The 19,832-nt window shown below is 34.7% G+C and overlaps 1 protein-coding gene, 1 long non-coding RNA gene and 1 pseudogene across 3 annotated transcripts; all 3 read right to left on the bottom strand.

Moving 5' to 3' along the window:
• Positions 1-5,617: 5,617 nt before the first annotated feature.
• Positions 5,618-7,340, bottom strand: LOC138332645 (uncharacterized; annotated as a pseudogene).
• A 2,659-nt stretch (positions 7,341-9,999) lies between these two features.
• Positions 10,000-14,251, bottom strand: LOC138333585 (uncharacterized). Of its 2 annotated transcripts, none has more exons than XM_069282049.1 (5): positions 14,048-14,251; positions 13,299-13,463; positions 12,781-12,994; positions 12,236-12,339; positions 10,000-11,050 (listed from the first exon to the last, which is right to left on the bottom strand). In XM_069282049.1, exons 1-3 carry the CDS (start codon positions 14,153-14,155, stop codon positions 12,821-12,823), a joined length of 447 nt encoding a protein of 148 aa, XP_069138150.1. In that variant the 5' UTR covers positions 14,156-14,251; the 3' UTR covers positions 10,000-11,050; positions 12,236-12,339; positions 12,781-12,820. The 2 variants fall into 2 exon arrangements, with proteins under 2 accessions (XP_069138150.1, XP_069138151.1); XM_069282050.1 differs by having other exon boundaries at positions 12,232-12,339.
• A 401-nt stretch (positions 14,252-14,652) lies between these two features.
• Positions 14,653-18,624, bottom strand: LOC138332794 (uncharacterized). The gene is made up of 3 exons (XR_011209875.1): positions 18,454-18,624; positions 16,769-16,907; positions 14,653-15,109 (listed from the first exon to the last, which is right to left on the bottom strand). It is a non-coding gene; the product is annotated as an uncharacterized lncRNA (long non-coding RNA).
• Positions 18,625-19,832: the final 1,208 nt, after the last annotated feature.

Genomic DNA, 19,832 nt, shown 5'->3' on the forward strand with positions numbered 1-19,832 from the left:
TTCACCCTCTTAGGGGTGAAGTAGGAGATCTCAACCCTTGGGATAAGATTCTTAATCTGTCAAACACTCCGGAAAGCCTCGAGGTTGGCACCTTTAAAAAATCATACCCCTCGGATTGGGATTCCCCCGTCTCACCCAAAAGGGGATGAAGGATGATATTAATCTACCACATGACTGTCCATAGTGTAAAAAGGAAGAATTCGAAACGTCAATATCACAAGCAACTGATACAGTAAACGGAAGTTCTGACGTTCTGATATTCGGCGATTTTAACTTACCAGATATTGCATGGAACTCCGATGACGACGACCCCCGTTCGGTAACTCAGTGCTACGTACAATGACATGTACAGTGTTCAGAACCGACCAAGCGTGACAAACCCCTAGACTGGGTATAGGTGTTAGCGTCCATCGATACGGTAACGGGACCGGAGTCGTTAACGGATTCCTTTTGTTATCCTCCGACAACAGGCCTAAGGCCGTGAGTGGTTATCTGACCATTTTCGACAGTTTCCGTAATTTTGGTTTAAAACCGGACAGTATTCCATATCTAAAAGAGCAAATTTAACTTCTTTAAGAATTCCCATTTCAAATATGAATTGGTCTGTTATTCATTCTGTATCACTATGTTTTATGATAAATTGTTATGTTATATTACACATATCATATATATGTATCATATATAGATAACAAGAATTTATAAGTATAAGAATATTCGTCCGTGCGTAAATTTTGTGTACCGGAGGTTAAACTAAGAAACCTTATAAAAATTATCTTATTTATTAAATTGAGACTGTGCAGAGTTCTGAACTTGTGTTTTAATCCAAATCAGATAACAAAAACATGTCAATGTGTACAAATGTGTCATCATTTTGACTTTCCCATGGTCAGCCTGGAATGTAGGAGTTATATGGACGCCATGTTTTATTGCAATACTCAAACAGGGGGAAAAGGAACTTTTTAGACTCTCATCGATTTTCACCACTAAAATATTTCATCCTGAAAAATGTCTTATTAATGTACGGTTCGTAGAAAAGTGTTTTAAACAAAGTACAGGCAAATATTGATTGTATGTCCTGACAGTTGTTTCAATGGTTCATTCGATTTTTTTAAAATCATGTATGAAAAGAACATGTTTTAGACAGATCCCTTTTACCCTGCATTGATTATGTCAAAATGCATTTCAAGTACTGTACATGTATTTTATTTGTAACACTGCCACATTCTTATACGTATTTGTTCGTATCATATCTTATATTTACATTACATATTATTTTTAATTGCTATGGTATCTACCTTGTTTTAAATATATTGAATATTATCAATTCTGTAATGAGAGAAAAAATATTTTGATATTTAGCAAGTATCAGTATGTGGTTAACATCAGATGGGACGATTGACATGGGTGCTCGGTGCCAGGGTCTCCACAGTTGTCAGAATTTAGTTCACAGAAAACTGTAATGCATGTTTCCAGTTTAGGTGAATCCAGGGAATTAGCGGTCAAATCAAGAAATTGTGGGGTCAGTCATCTCTGCCATAATTGAGGAGTGCCGAGAGCCATAAAGGTATAAAACCATAAGTTACAGCTTATACATTTGAAAATTGGTAAACATTAAGTGGAGAAATTATATTGTATACATAATGTCTAATGTTTGGGTTGTTGGTATTTAGACCTGCCAGGTATCATAGGTGGGGAGGGGGGGTGCATAGGTGGTGGTGGTAGGCGGGGGAGTCATCTCAGGTAAGCAAAATATTTAACTAAACTTGTACTGATTAATTAGTAATATTAGGGCTAATTAGTTTATTAAAAGTATGCATTTTATGTTATAATGATGTAAAATACCATTTTGTGAATATTTTTTTCCTTTAATGAAACATATTAATGGTGTTTCAGGGTCATTCAAGATTTCCGGAAATATGTGTTGGTTGCACAGATTCCAGTCATGGACAAAGACATGCATCTTTTGTGCTCATTACAGGTTTGATCTTTGTTTAATTTGTTTATTTTAAACAGAAAGGCTCTGGAACCATGTTCCTGGTAAATTTGAATATGTAAAAGGTTTGGTATATCTGGTTTTCTTCCAAAATCTTGACATTTTCTATATTATAGGGGTACCTGATTATGTAATGGATTATCTCCCCTTGGCTGGGGACTTTTCCTATTTTTTCATTATATTCAGAAAGTTTAATGATGTAACTAATAATTAACTTAAACAACATTAATACTATTTCAATATTTAATACATAATTTGCAATTAATCAACACAGTGTGTAAGTTCAACATTTCATGTTTTCAGAATTACTCCGCGGGTGACTGTCCGAAGGTGAAGCCCTGTCCTGGACAAACCACTTGACCGATTAAATTCATATTACAGATTTGACACACAGCCGAAATACACTTTACATCATAGGTGAGTATTAGAATTTTAATTTCTGCTATAGGGATCAACCAACTAAATAAAAAAAAGACCTTCGAAATGGCCCCTGTGTATACAAGATTGAGCCCAGGATAGAATTTTTAACCCGGCCGCTGATTGGCTGGCTAATTATGAATTTCAAAAGTAAAAATGTTTTCTGACAGGTAATTATTCCTAGATAACCATAATATCAATTTGGAAATTCATATTGAGATTTAGGTTCAAAATATCAATTTTGATAATGAATAGGTAAAAACATTAGAATTTCCGGATATTTTAGTGCAAAATGCGCCTGATTTCAATAAAGCTACCCTGGTTGGAGTTTGAGCAGAAGGACCCAAACTTTTTTTTCTATCTAGTGTTATATGAGAACCTAGACTTTAATTATAGAACACAATACCTAACTAATATTTCTTTGTTTTAATAATACAGTACAAAACTTTAACAAAGTTTAACACTGTGGTCTATGTAAAATCATTTAGTTGGTTGCTCTCTATTCAACACTCGGGTCACACAATTTGGCCCTGCAGATATGGCTTTATAATTGTACCTGCTATCCATTGCATCATCGCATGAGGCGACTAAATTTAGGATCGTATCTATTCTAGTGGACCAGTGCTAGGCTGGAACCGAACCCCTTATATATTACATTTAGTTGGCGATTGCTGAAATATGCAACTCGACCGGGAAATTTACACGTTATAAATATATGTATGTTTTACTGAAATGGCGTTTTTTCCGCTAGATGGGCCTTCCGATCATTACGATGGTTTCTGACCACGTGGCTGCCACACAGTGTAAGACATGCACATAAGACAGTGTTCACAATAGGATCTCTCAGATTTTAACGAATTCCACTTAGGTGTAGCTGATTTGAACTAGTGTAATGGAAAATTTTTTACTGATGTCGCCGACCCACAGAAACATATGGAGCAACTTTCATGATCAATATCTTTATCAATAATGTTGTATTTCCTGATTCTGTCTGTACACATTAAATTTTCTATCGCTGATACACTAATGGACTTTTAACTCATACGATGTCGTGTATAGGTAGTGTTAGATGAGCAAACAGAATCGATCTCATATTGTATATAAATCATTTATCATAGTACAGTGGTAAAGCACAACCTACACGAAGGAAGAAAGACAACTCGTGACAAAGACTTCTCTGGAAAAAAACAAAGACAACTCGAGACAAAGACTTCTCTGGAAAAAAACAAACAAAACACCGAAATTTGTTCCTCATGTCAGTGATCTTGACAAAATATTTCAATTAAATGACACATCAATGGTATACGTAAGACTAATTAGCGTTAGTGTTTTGTACAGCGTTCATCAGTGCTTGTTATGTTTTAATATTTTGCTGCATATAACTAATAAAGGTTGCATTCACCATGATAATAAATTGCTTTGATTAAATAGGAACTGGAGTTAATATCAATAACAATGCCACATTACGTTGACAGTCGAAACTGTTACTGTTTAGTACAATGTATTTAGTACCATCCCTAGCCACAATAATGTACATTACCGCAGGTCCCATACATCATATTTAGGGGACAAGCATACATGTAATGTGTTTCTATATATATATTTCAGCCGAATTATAAATGAAATGTAAAGTAACTTACGAAATTATGTCATACTTTGTTAAGCTAACTGGCGTACGACACCTTTACGGCATGTTTCCTCTATGTATAACATCTAAAAACGTAACGCATGTACTATGTTATAATCTCTCTCATAACATCTCAATAATGATACTACCCAATCACAGTTGGAAGATAAGTATACGTTACACGTCAGTAACCCGATAAGGCGCTTTATAAATGAATTTCAGTTGAAACTTTATATGTCTCTTCCATGGCAAGCTCGTGTGACTTATTTAATATAATTGACAGACACGTTAATTAGATTGAAAATTGCCGTTTTATTAAAACGACGGATACATATCACTATGTATAAAACAATAGAGAGGTTAAGATATTCATACGTGTAAGTGTACGTGTACGTGTATAGGGAATTCCCCTACTTTTTACGTGAATTACGTCATCACTTCCTGCTGATTGCTACACGTACACGTAGCCATCAACTTGTACGGCTGGATCTACACGTAAATACAAACTTGTAGCGTTTCTCGCAATATTAAAGATATTTTTCTATGAAATAAAGATTAAATATGATTTTTTAAATATTGCGGCTGATACATTTTAAGATAATTTTTGAGATTGACCGTTGTTTTAGTAGATTCGTAGGGGTTTAAAAGGTTATCCGCCCACAGTTACAATGTAACATACCGTAGACCTACTGTACAGTAACGAATACATAAATTGTACTACAGTTCTGTGTACTGTTTATATTCAGTATGTTTATTGTTCAGTGAAAACTTTTTTTAGAACCATGCTACTTTTCATACGTTAGATTTTTTTCTGTAATGGTGTTCATTGAATACTGTGATTCTTCACTACAGTTCTTACTCAGAATGAACGACTGTCCCAGCTCAGGAATGTAAAGCCTAGGCCTACTCCGACGGCGTGATTTAGAAAATATAACAATAAACCAATATAATACCTGGGTATGGACAAAAAGTACATTTTGTATGTGTCTGTATCAATGTCAAACGATGAGTTTTGATTTTGATACAGTCAAAGCTGTCTTTAATCGGTTAAAGGGGCACAGCAACTTGTCCTTTATAGACTGATGCCCTTTCTACAGAGGCCAATTAAATAGCAATTTACACCAGTTTGGGTTTATGAGTCTGTCCTTTATAGACAAGGGATCTTGACATGGAGATTGTCTTTATAGCAAGTTTCAAGCAAAAGGTCTTAGCGTTTGAGGAAACCGGAGTATCCGGAGAAAACCGAGCTGATCGTGTACATAGGTAAGCTCTGACCTTTTCACGTCCGTGTCAGGGATCGAACCGCGGCCGACTAGGTGAAAGGCGAGTGGTTTTAACCACTTCACCTCAAGATCACCCATAAATAGATTATCATGCGTTCTATTAGACCCCAAAGACTATGAACTTCATCAAAAGAATGTTAGACTTTATAATGTAGGTGATCATTCAACTACCTCGTTAAAATTTGTCAGCGCACACTAGTTTATCTGATCAGAAGCATCATACTGATATGTATACTCTGACATACACATAGAAGATCGAAATTGAATGATCATGTTTTGGATGAAATGTACATGTACTTATTCTTTCAAATATGATACAAGAGATGTTGGGTTAAGTCCGAAGAAAGATCTAGTCTCGCTTCCATAGAGACAGACCTGTATGGCAATTTGTGAGCAGCGTGGCTACTTTTTAGTACTTTCCGACAGGCTGGAGATACAGTTTTTTTTTATTTCTCTTATAGTCAAGAATTGCAAACAACGAGAGTACTTTCCCGAAATTCCATTCCACACAGATCCGGACAGCAGACATTTTCTTGTTGAAAAGTATGGAAAGTCATAGCTGCCTAAAAATTGCCTGCCTTATATTATAAATGTCCATTATATGATACAAAATCTTCATTATATGATACGATATTGCCAATATATGATACGAATTCACCATTATATGATGTGATATCATCATTATATGATGCGAAATTAGCGTTATATGATACGATATCATCATTATATGACGGGATTTCGTCATTCTGATACACTGACATTATATGGCGGGATTTCATCATTATATGATACCATTTCACCATTATATGCTAGCAAATTATGCTAATGAGAAGCGTTATATAATGGTAATTCGTATCATGTAATGGTGAATTCGTATCATGTAATTACAACTCGTATCATATAATGATAAGCTATATAATATATTGACAATATCGTATCATATTATGATAAAGTCGTATCATATAATGATGATTTTGTATCATATAATGATGATTTTGTATCATATAATGATAAGTCATATCATATAATGACAATATCGTATCATATAATGATAAGTCATATCATATAATGACAATATCGTATCATATAACGATAAGTCATATCATACATGTATAATGACAATATCGTATCATATTATGATAAAGTCGTATCATATAATGATGATTTTGTATCATATAATTATGAAATCGTATCATATAATGGACATTTATAAAAACAAGGCAGCTATGGCTTTCTATAGAAAAGCATTTGGTTTGCTGACAAGACACCACTTCTATATGGCGTGATTATGTGTGGTATTAGAGGGTAAGCTGGGTCCCCATAAACCACAAAGGTGTTTACCTTGACAGGTGGTCATGTGTCGACGCATTTGCATTTCCACGTTGCTTTCCCTAAATAACGCAGCATCGTGACCCCGCCCATTGGTCCAAACAAATAATATAAACTACCATACCGTTTGGGGTAACGATGCTTTTGAAATTTCAATGAGTGAACTCTCTTATGGCCATTGAAGACTAGCTTTTGTTACTTCTGTGGTCTACAAATTGGCCGTACCGTTCCGTCAATAAACCACCTACAGTTATGTAAAGGTGTATCCCGGCGCTGTATTGATGCTGCAAACTGTTCTTGATACTGAATGGATAGCCAAGGTCTGTTAAAATTTTCTAATAAATGTCCATGGACGTTATGAACATAGTCAAGAACCTCGTTAAATATGTAAGATAGTTCAGCAGCTGACTTTCCAAAAAGTGGCCGGCCGAAGATCTTCAAGACGACACGGATATGAAAGACGTCTTAGAAGGATGCAAAAGCCTTCAAGACCGGTACACACTGTACCATTACTGCATGTTATGATGTAAAGATCGTTCTTTGAAAATCTAAAAAAAATCAAACATTGCTCGTCTGTGAGGTCTTCGAGACTAAATTTCGGCATGCTCACATCTTCTGCTTTTCGAATCGTTGATAGAAGTAGTAGCTCGTCATCTTCAGTGATAGCAGCTAGAGAACAAATGTCCGCCATTTTCGATTTTCTTTACACGTACTCGTACACGTTGTTATATATTTAACGTCATTTTTCTTCGCTTAAATATACGTGTACGTGTACGTGTAGCTACACGTACACGCACAAGTACAAGTTTAGATTCTTAACCTCTCTATGATGTTTCATTTTACGTGTGAAATTACGTAATACAAAACTTAATTTTTCAAAGTTTTGTGCAAAACTATTAAACAAGTCAAAGATGTGCGTACAAAAGACGACAGTAGCAAAACAGTATCATTACTAATGATTAAGTGAATACAATTATGGAAAACAAAACATTATCTTAACAGCCACCTTACCATTTAAAAAATGTGGTCTGAAGGGGAGGTGCTGGGAAAGAAAGCTTAAGACATTAGCGATTACGTCACCAGTATCCATTTGAATCACGTGACATGGGTTGTAACAAGAGTGCTGCATTCTGCATGGGGATCGCTCCATCAGACTTATAATGGCGGACCTGGACGACGCAGGTAAACCACTACAACCGTCAATCATCTTAAACCACATTACCCTAGTAAATTGGTATTGGTTAAAGCACACTATATATATGTGTGTGTACTCACATTATAAAAAGTATAAATAGGCAAAAATAGCTAAATTGTTAAAAAATATCGATGAATTTGAGAAAGCATCGATAAAATTTGTCTCATTTAAAAGATTTTTTTTTCATTTTAAAGTATTCAAATATGTAATTCTACCATAGGAAATTCTTTTTGTTTTTATGAATTATTGTCATTTCTAACTGTTATAAGGATGTAAATATAATAAACAAAACCAGCAAGTAGTGGGAGTTATCACTCTTTGCTTGGTTAACAGGAAAGACGACTATTTTGTACCAGCTACTACACCGGAACTTCTTCACCACCACACAGACTCTTGGCTTTAATGTGGAGACAATCGAACATCGGGGAGACGAACTTGCTGTCTGGGATATGGGCCGACACAATAATACGGGGACTATGGAAACACTATATTTTCCAGGCTCAAGGTAGCTATGCCAATATAACGAAAACATGCTTCAGTGTACTTTATAAAAATAATTTATTTTCAATCTAGCTTTCAAACGTGCCTTAATAGGATATGAAAATTAATTACATTGCGATGTTTTGAAAGAATAGTTAATATGTATGTACTTAGTCATTCATATTTCCGTTTTTTAGCCTCTTAAGACATTGGCTACAATATTCTACTGGATTAAAGCTTCTTTTTGAAAAGTGCTTAATTTAGCCGTAAAAACAAGGTGAATAAAATATACGTTTTCACTCGAGATTCTGACCATGGTCATCTGGTACAGTAAGGTTTGTCCAGATAAAATAATGTTATTATTTCTGTATATCTGCTAAGATGTCATAGTATTTCAGTCAGGTACCTACTGCTCTTATTGTATGATTGTAAAAGGCGACTAAAGTTAGGATCCTTTCTTTTTTCTTTTTCTTAAATAACTTTTTCTTCATAACGTTTCCCTTGACACCGCCTCACTTTTGGCCTTCTGTTCGACGCTCGCCCCTTTGGGGTATGTTCTGTCCTCTGCCCGAGACACAACAAAGTAAAAAAAAAAATGGTAGTTTCTACTCCTGCCTAACGCTGAGCATAAAGGAAGTTGGGCGACTGGTTTGTCCACTGTCATTATAGTGTGGCTATTATTTTCCAATATCTTGTGTTTAAGATGACTGCGATAGCTCACAACATTGGAGGGCAGCCCCGATAAGAACGTTAGGGGTATGGAACATACAATTGACACGCTAGTTTGAACATAAACGGGGTGCCTCATTGGTGGGTTCTTACGGTCGTAAACTACAATTCCAATTACCGTTATGCAGTGAATTAGAGAGGCAAGTTGGGCTTACAAATCGATCCCTTTATTCAGTACAGATCTAGGTTCCATCAGTGCGGACCATGATCAGTGTGTCCGTATGACGTTATCTTTTACGCAAAACAGTATCTACCATTAATAAATGTTAAACTCCAGCGGTTATCTCCCTTGATCGCGATCATGTGCGTACAATGTTAATTGAAAACTTCGGTTCAATAGGTGTACATTGATGATCAGAGTTCAAGTACAACATATGTTATTGGAACAAGTATATACATATAAACTATCGCTTGTGGCTTTATCGACAAAATTATGTTAATAGATACAAATCACGTTGCTCCAAGAAGTTACCTTTGAAAAACTGCGGTTTCGAGATCCCAGAACGACTTGGGTAAAGTACAATTAACCGTCGACTAGTCCCACCTTCTTTTGTGATGTCGCAATCACCGGAAGGTGGGACTAATCGACGGTAATTTGTACATTACCACGTCGTTTTGGGATCTCCAACCTTTATTGAAATGTCAGTTGTCGGCTTTATGAAATACAATGGCAAATGCAACTATATAATGAACTGATCTGGTTTTATTTTCCAATGGCCTAAGTTAACATTTTACTCTGTAAACGCGTTAATGGTTGTTTTATTTTGCCCTTGAATCGATTGTGTTTTAGCTCGATGAAAGCAAGTGGTGTGATACACATGGTTTTGATGCGTCACCTTTGGATAGCGGGAACGCTTGGATATTTAGTATAGTACTATCTTATTCCAGTATCCTGCAAAAGTGTTCAATTAGCACACCTCAACCGATCGCATGACCATAACCGCAGTCTCGCAAAACACGCACCACGCACCACGCACGCCGTACACGCCACACACCCCAATATATGAGAGACCGTCCTTACATGACCTGGCTGTTAATAGGAGCTAAACATAATAAATAACCAAACTTAACCAAACCGATCACATGATGTTGATAACGATAAACCAATATGTTATAATAAATTAAGCATTTTAAGTAGCAGAAACAATCGTTAACCTCAGAAGTGACGCCGTTGTCACAGGGTTAGAACTAAAGGACAATTGCCGAAATGGTGTTTCATATAATTGTAACTTACATGGACATGACGGGGAAGTCACACATCAAAGTTTTACATATATATGCAGTAATTGCCAAACTAAGAAATAAAGAGGTTTTAGTATGATGCACGGCACCACCATTATAATTTATATTATATCACGATAGAGAGATATTGTTTTATTTCAATAGTTACTAAAACATGGATAGCCATATTCTAAATTATAGAGATGAGGTAATAACGGTATTGTCATACAATTTTACTAAACATATCATTGTGATCAGAAGTCATCTGAAATCTGTATTGTAAGAAGTACTATAGGACGGAAAAATCCTGTATTCGACAGGTAATTTTATCTTACGAATGCTGTTTTATTGCAGATATACCTATTCCACTCTCGCTCCCTGGAATGTAGCCATTGCCTATTTCATGTACATCATAATTGCCACTTAACGGGTCGACCCATTGCAAACCCCCTCCTACGGCTCCGTTTTCATCATGTTCGACTGGAGAGCTTTCATAACAATCAGACTTTGGTCCTGAATCTATAGATTTCGGACGAGTCTCATCGAGGGTTTTACGAGATGATTTTTGTTCGTTTGTGTGGGTTGCTGTCAATCTCTGAGTTGGTGGTTCTACCTTGGGAAAATTGTAGAAAAAGTAACTGACATCTTCATTGCATGGTATTCTCATATATGATAAAGCCTTAGAGACTTTCGTCAAAAAGGACTGAGGATCTTGGCGTAGGATGTCGGATAGAGTGTCGACATGGGATTCATCTTTATCAGGTGACGAGTTGGTTCTACAAGAAATAAAAATAAATTGCAATTGATCATAAAAAGATGAACGAGATAAAGCAACTAAATTTCAAGACAGTCAGAAACACGTCAGCCAATAAATTCAGAAGTTCTGATGATGGCGGGAAGTCAAATTTTGATAAATGCTTTTTTTTGATATCTGCAATTGTCAACTATCTTAACGCACCACTTTCACTGAAAAATTACATTTATGAAAGATCAACGGTATTACACTATATTCACAAAACTCTTATTGCATTTTTTTAATTCAAACTACACGTTAACCAAATTATTAAGAATACTCGACCGTACGTTGAAAATCATAAACCTTGATACAGTAACAAAATATGTTGTGTGATGATCCTTTATCATAGACTAGATCTATTACAACTTAAAGTTGTATGGTCAATAATTTTCGCTCTTCTCTTTTTTGTCATAGTGAAAACTGTTTAAATGTTATACATATTTTTCTCCGTCTGTCTGAGTTTTAACTTAATACATTCTTTCTAAGTTTACCACTTTTAATAAAGTTGCAGCACTGGATGTACTTTTAATTGTAAAAGTAAAAACTCTTTTTAACATGTACACGTGAAAATTAGGCTTGAAAGATGCCGATTCATTCCAAACACATTCTCGAAGTAACACGAGAGTTGTGAAACCAAGAAAAAACGTCAACATTTTTTTCATAAACAAAACATGTGGTCGACCTCAGCAGACTGGATCTACAACGAAAATAATGATCGTACAATACAATATTTGATACACACAATATTTCACGGCAATGTGTGAATTGGATGTTTTAAATACTCATTCTGTGGACATATACCAGCATGATTTGCTCATATTGGCCAGAAGGATAACGTAAACAAACACATGTGCGCTTACGCTAGTTACCGTGTCGAACGTCAGTCACGTGATACGCTTCGAAATCCGATAAAACCCGAAGTCACTGAACATGGCATTGATTGAAATCGTTTTATTCAAAACCAGGAATATATGATCCCTAGATTTCGGCTCTTTCATAGGCCGACATATGCTTTTTGGAAGCTTAACCATCAAGTTTCATGCCAATGTTCATCTATCAAATGTTTAATTGGCATATTATTACAATGAAGTTAACATGCAACGTAACTTAAATGTAATTTTTAAGACAAAGTCGAGGTTAGATAGTGTCTATATATTGTACCTACGGTGCGCCACCTAGCCTTTTCACAAGGTTAATTCTATTCTCTCGTCCTCCAAGACCTTTTATAAGACGCTTTAATGGTTCATCATACGCTATCCCTGAGCCGGGCTGGAAAAAATGGCAGTAAACATGATTGATTGAATGAGGAACTAGATAAGAATGACAGAGTATATAAGTGTGTTTTGAAAATATTAGTTATAACAACAATGAATAGTAGATAAATCGTTAATACTTGATGGGCAACATTTTAAATACTTCAACTCCTTGTAGCTGATGTATGAAAATGGAATTATCCATATAATTTAAGATGTTAGTTATTCACATGTATATCAACTCGCTATAGCAATGCCTTTGTTAGTTTTGAAACTGATGTGTGTGATTAAGTTGGGTCTTATCTTTAGTGTTTGAGGCGTGTAGCGTGCCTAACCATCTCTATCTAGTCTTTCACTTCATTTGCAATTAAATTGTCTTCGAATGATATTCTGTATTACCATTTCCCCTAAAATAGTGACTTTTCAATCATAACGAGTACGACTAGCTTATACTTACTGTACTAGAACGATTTTGTATGGTACATTCTGTATGAAATCTACTTTTTCTTACTCCTTGTTGGGTCACGTCTGCTGACGTTAGTGATATTGATTGTAACAGCTACTTTGCCCCGGAAGGGTTTCTCACATCTAATTTTCCATTGAATGTCGCCATCATCTTGAAGATTGTGTCTTTTAGATATGCATTCAATCGTAGGAGACTCGTCCATATACTGAAAAAATAATAAGCAATAAAAGACTGCAGGGGTTATTGTTTACAGCTCTTTGAACCTGGAAGTATAAGAAAATGTTTTTACTCACTTTACCATCGTTAAGTGCAATGGTCATTCTGTGAAATCAGCTTGAATAAATACTTTCTTTTAAAACAGCACTATTTGCGCCAAAGAACATGAATGTCAGCTTTTGCATGATAAACGATCTTGCAACCATCTGAAATGCATTTGTAGACATAATTTTTATTTTTTAATTTTGAAAATTTATTTCATTTTTGAATCTGCCTGAGTTACATATCCTTACTTGCTCCTCTTGGAAAATAGGTCCCTCATCATCCATCTGGTGACCCCAGTTGGATGGGGGTTTCAGCTGGAATTCCATTGCTGTTTCCTGTTCAGATTTCAGAATGTTAATTTTCCCTCTGTCGATTCTTTTAAAGTTGACTTCCTCCATTCTTCTATAGCGCTCCTGAAGAAGATAACGTTAAATTAGAAACGGTAGAATCCGATACTCTTCATAGATAGAAAGGTCTTAAGGTTCTTAACCAAAATTGTGAATTTTATGACCCTGGGTTCACACGTTTCGCTCTGGGGAGGTGGTCATGTTTACTATGGTTTATATAGGGAAAATGAATTTTGAGCATTATTTGATCAATTTTCATAGGAAATGAGTCAGACTTGATTATAATTATTAGTCTGAGATAGCATTTTAAAGGCATATCTATTTTGGTCCTGACAGACCTCCAGGGGCCAGAGGGACGGGGCAAAAAGGGGTCAAAATGGCTAGAATATTAAAAATCTTCTTCTAAAGTCACAGATTGAATAGAACCAAATACTCTCCATGGATTAAAAAGTCAAATTTATAAAATCACCGACTTCTTTAAGGGCCTGATGAGTCAATATATAGTATTTTTCTATCTTTGTTTCATTCTGTAACCGAACTCAGGTGACTGTTATGGCCCATGGGCTTCGTGTTTAAATATATCAAAATTACTAATAAAGCATTGAACCTGATTCCTAAGGACTTTATTTTGAATAGACTACTGTACTTACTTCACGACAATCTTCTAGCATTTCGTACGGTCCCAATAACGGCATCTTTATGTGTAGATTTGGACAACCCGCCTGGCTTCCTTCTCTAACAAACACTTCAGCTTCCATTTGAAAACGTACATCTTCCTTACATACCGTGCAAAATATCACGGAGAAATGTTTAGTATATACATGTACGCAAGTATTTCGTCCCTCAGGGAGGATATAGAAATATATCTAAATCAGTCTGATGCAGGGATTCCAGAAAAGGTACATCTTCCACTTTCTTTGGATTGGATTCACATGTCTCCATCCAATGTACTTTCAAAGAACAAGTCGTGACTGGAACACATAATGGGATTTCAATTCTTGCATAATCGCTGAGCATCACATGTCCAACATTGAACTCTGGTACCGGAGACACCAGTGTTCGGTTATTGTCTATATCTATACACTGCGATAACGTCTCTCGGTCGGTGTGAACAGAACCATATAAAGCAAATGTTTCAGCTGCGTCATTGAAACACTCCTTACAAAAAAAAAGCCTGACAGCTGATCTATCGATAGAGATTTCCAAATTGTCCAATCCGATTTGTTCATCATCATTTTCCAAAGACCATTTAGAAAATTTGTTTTTGGGATTTTGTCGTTTTCCATATTATCCTCCTCAGTAAAAATTTGCTGATATTCCACTACATCATGTAGGTACAGTTCGGTTTCTTCATTTTTCGCTTCATATTTGAATGTATTTTTCGTCAGAGGTCTTCTGATCAGCATTTGTAGTTGGTTGCTGTGATACCTGAATATGGTCCAGCTCCCTTTGCTCCCGTTCAGGTATTCCAATATCTGATGATAATATGAATGGTGTATACTTATTTGTTTGTATCCTATCGGTCATTATGAATGAGGATTCAACTGCCACATCTTTGCCCTGGTTATTTGTTGCCAACGATTCACGACATATATGATTGACTACATACTTGTCTTTTTTCCGAACGATTCTTAATAGATGTCGGCTAAGTCTTGTTGTCCACAGACATATAGCTGTTATAAAGAGCATGCAGATCACAGAAAAGGGGATTGCTGAAATAAAATTAAAAAAAAATGATTTAACTAATGTATTATCCATTCAGAAATTGATCTGATACTACAATCATATATAAATAGGTATTAAAGTATAACATTTCGAGCAAAGTCAAACAAAACCTTTAGAGTTTGACTTTATCCATATTCAGGGGAAACAAAATTGCTCAAAAAGTCCCCGTCTTTCAATGTTCTTTACACTGGTTTTATCAAGAAACCATAGCGTTATGCATCTTCTGTCAGATTTTCGAAGATATTGCACATGCAATTTTTTTCCATATTTTTTTTTTTTTTTTTTTTTTTGTGTCATTTTTAAAGATGCTCCACCGCTGACAAATGATATTTTTTCATTATCAAAAACAGGAGCAGACGATTAAGTATTTTTCTTCAGTTACAAAAGTTACTTACTTTACACCATTACCACCATTGAAAAGTTTGAGATTCTAATTTTACTTCAAGTTAAAAATATGCAAAATAATTAATTGCATCCCGAAAAAAATCCGTGGCACTATATATTATATTGAATGAAGTACTAACTGTGCATGCATCAAAGGCAAAATAAATTATTTTATATTATTTTTTGTGTTAATTAGACATATATATACACGATTAAACACTATTTATTGTTTATATGATGAATATCATTTATGCTCTGTCGGCGGTGGAGCATCTGTAAAGCTTTCCTGTAAATTCCTGTAAATGAAAAAACAATATTTGTCTGAGTTTAATTTGTTCTGTAAACTAAAATCTATCAGAAAATATTCCATTATTTATGCAATACCTAAATAGATATGTATATTTATGCTTTTTCAAGAAAAACAATTGCTTTCTCTTAATAATATATTTAGTGATTTTTTGTTGTTCTTAAGGTAAAAACAATGATCTAAAATGCATAAAAATCATAACAAACAATCAAAATAAAAAAAATCGATTGTTTCAGCAAACTAAGATAATAAATATATAATGTTTTCCTTTATTAAGTCAATATTCAAAATAAAACTGAACCATAATTTTCCAAGATATACCAATTTAAGCACCAAAAAATCCTCTATTTATCATTAATCAAATTGTATAATGATGGATGATTGATCCCTTTATTTTGTCGGTTTGTCAAAATGTGTCCTGCGTATTAAATAGCCTAAATGTCAATATCATTAATCTTAGATTAAATAACAAAGTTTCAACGCTATATATCTAACATAAAAAAAAAACATTATTCAGAAAATGGGGGTTTTATTTGAACAAAAAATGGTCAATTTGTACATAACTTAAAATTAGACACACTTTTCTACATAATACAGTTACTTGAATCAAGGACTTTTAAATGCTTGAAGATCTAGCTACGACTGTATTGATTTAAGCGCCTACATGAAGAAACTACCATCTTAACAGAATAAACTCATGCGATCATACATTTTCCCAACATCTTAATTTACTCGGAGTCAGTTGATTACCGATATCAGCTGGGAACCGTAATTACCGCTTGTTTGTTAACGAAGGCAACAATTGTAAATATTGATACGAACATTTAGTTGAAATGATATGGAATGTGACGGAATTCAACTTGTTTGATAAAACAAGATATAGATAATATCCTGTTAAACACGTTTGGCGGTAATTACTGACTGCAATTGTTTTAAGTAAAAATCATATTTTTACCCAGTGCCAGTGCGGGCATCCTTGTGTTTCACGGTATACATCACTGATATAGTGGTGGTTTGTACTACCGTCCGTGTATTAGCAAGGTCAGCACGGAGTCAAACGACTGGAACAAGAGGGATGTAATCTCCATGGTTAACTACAATAAAATATTAACCGCAATCTTACATCTTAGCACTTTATATACATTCACCGTAAATTGGCATATGTTGGCGTTTTTTGTATCAAAATAGGGCGTTTCCTTATGTCATAAAAATGTTTGGTGCATAACTTGATTTGATCAAAGGAAAAATAGTTCCGAATATTTACTTTGTATATACACAATAGATCCCGCAACAATGTAAACACAACGCTCTGAAATATTGGTTTTTTCAATAAAAGTGATTAATAGTGACAGATCTAACTATATTTGCAAAAAAGAAAAACTCGCACAGGTAACCTTTTCTCCGTTTAACAGCACATACCTAAAATGTATGTTTATGTAACGTGATCAAGTAATTTAGCCGAGAGTAGCGGTTCACATACCTAATAAACGACATGTTGATGTATCGAGTTATATACAAACAAATAAATATCAAAACTAAAATTCATATATATAAATATTTGCCATATTTTGTGCTTCCATGCAAAACGCCAAATAAGTCAATATATGATCACATCCAAAATATTCCAATTTACGATAATTGCTCTATACAACTGCTATTAATAAAATGTTAAACATGGTCATCTATATACAATTGTATAATTTAGCTTACGCAAAACTTTCCAAAAAGCAGACAGAAACTGGTATATAATGGTAATAAAGCCATTTCATATGAAACCGACATTGATGATGGGATGTCCATTACACAAAAACACAGAATGAATATTCGAACCTGTCATATCACGAAAAAGTCTAGTTTCAATATAGCTTTTATATTGACACTTACGTCATTCTTGATAAACATGTCGTTTTCATATAATACAGTGTTCGATCTAACTATTGACAATTGTACGATCTATATCACAACTGAAATTCAATACGGCGTAGTGATAATTATACTTTCACAGTAGTACATTTATGTAGAGCTGTTTCTCTCCGGTATACCTTTGTATATGCTGATTATAATTACCTTTATCTATCTGTCTAGAACAATATATTGCGTCATTAAAAAACAGTAGTATTTTTTGCATACTCATTGTTACGTGAATTTCAATTTCTAAAAATGATTATGTTTGGATAGCGTATTTAGTACAAAAAAGATGGCATATTCTGTCATTATATAGTGTCAATTATAGTACCTCCCCAGACGAGGTAGAGGGGACCAGGGAAGGCAAAATGTCGAGGAATTTAATTCGTTCAAAACATTATCACTCGAATAAGGTCATGTCACACCTAGTTGATAGCCCTGATGTCCCTGAAGATTGCGTTCAAATACACGTTTATCTTAAATACTGTCCATACAATGTTCTCATATCAACAAATGTGGTGAAAATAAATTTCGATAAAAAAGTATTTATTTTTTTTAACAATGACGACCGTGAAATATAATGGGTTAGCCTAAAACATAAGTTATATAGAATGAAGCCGTTTAACGTGAACTAGACTTTGTCGAATACATGTACACTTCTGACCACGTTTTAAAACATCAGTTTATGACACTAAAAACTGTACTGAGTGTTTTATGAATAGAAAGATTACTTACAGTACATGCTTCACTTGAGGATACTTTTCACACTGGTCATGCTGACTAACTTACTTCCTGTTTCAAGTGTGACATAAGCCGTTATCTGAGGCGATAAATAACGCGTCATGCTAGATATTGCTATAAATACCGGGGTAATCTTTTCGACGAATTTGTATTCAACAACCTGAAACAAATCTATTTAACTTGTGTGTACTTAAAGATCAATATCATATAGTACGCTTATAATTCCCTACCTGCAGGACGTACATTTGATATACTAGTTATTGATCGAATTAAAATGTACATTGTACCCGTTTGTGACATGATATATTGCCCATTCCGTTGTTGCTAATTTACTTAAAACAGTTAGGTTTGGTTGATTGTGTTAACGTCCTATTAACAGTCAGGGTCATTTAAAGATGGCCTCCACGTCCCGTGTATGTGGTGTCTTGAGTGTGTGAAGTGCGAAAACGTCCTTGAAACTATACTTTGCATGTTTGATCGTGCCTTATCTCAGCAAAACGCGATGTTACTTACTGATGATTGTCCTAATGCAACTAGTAGTAAAACGCAATACATATATTACAGCCCTTTGATATTGAATTAAGGTCGAAATATGTTTAAATAACTAAAAAAAACCTTTTCGTCTAACAGACATTCAGTTAATTATTTTTGGCTTCGGATGAGAAGTAGTTTCAAATCATTAGCCTTTTTTCCTGTGTGATCTTACGAGAAGTCAAGATCATTCATTTGAAACGATTATGTTTTCTTTCATTCTACAAATCATTTCTCGTAGCATAATGTTTTTCTTGAAGACCTTTTGATATCGAAATCCAGTTTTGTTCCTTTAAACTTGAAGAAGCTCAATATGCTATTCCCTGCACAAAAATATGTTGAACTTTATTGCAGTCTGTTACAAGGCAAACGGCAGGTATTTGGATCTGTTAAAACGTTTTATATTCCGTTGACCTGTCAATAAGAAAGTTTTAATTATTTCAACATTGAAGATATGTATCCAATAAAATATCTTGCTTTACTGCGCCACGGTTTTTCAGGTGTATAGCACATTTACATAAGCTGGACTTCATTGTTATGGTAGCACTGTCAATTACGTTCGACTCCCTATAAATGATGCACGACACCATTAACAACATGTCAAATGAGATTTTGGCTCAGATGGCTTAACGTTGAACACATTCCAATGTTAGCAAATGTCTACTTATAATATGGATATTTTTATACCACACAATTTTATTTCAATTTATGATTTTCTATACAAAAACGTGCAATAAATACAAAGGCTTCTTTTATATTACCTATTTCTTGTTGCCTTGAAACAACCTCTATTTTTTTCGCTCTTTCAAATTGTTACGCATATATTGTGACATAATATTCTA

This window comes from Argopecten irradians, chromosome 10, assembly GCF_041381155.1.
Source record: "Argopecten irradians isolate NY chromosome 10, Ai_NY, whole genome shotgun sequence".
In the NCBI taxonomy this organism is placed as follows: domain Eukaryota; kingdom Metazoa; phylum Mollusca; class Bivalvia; order Pectinida; family Pectinidae; genus Argopecten; species Argopecten irradians.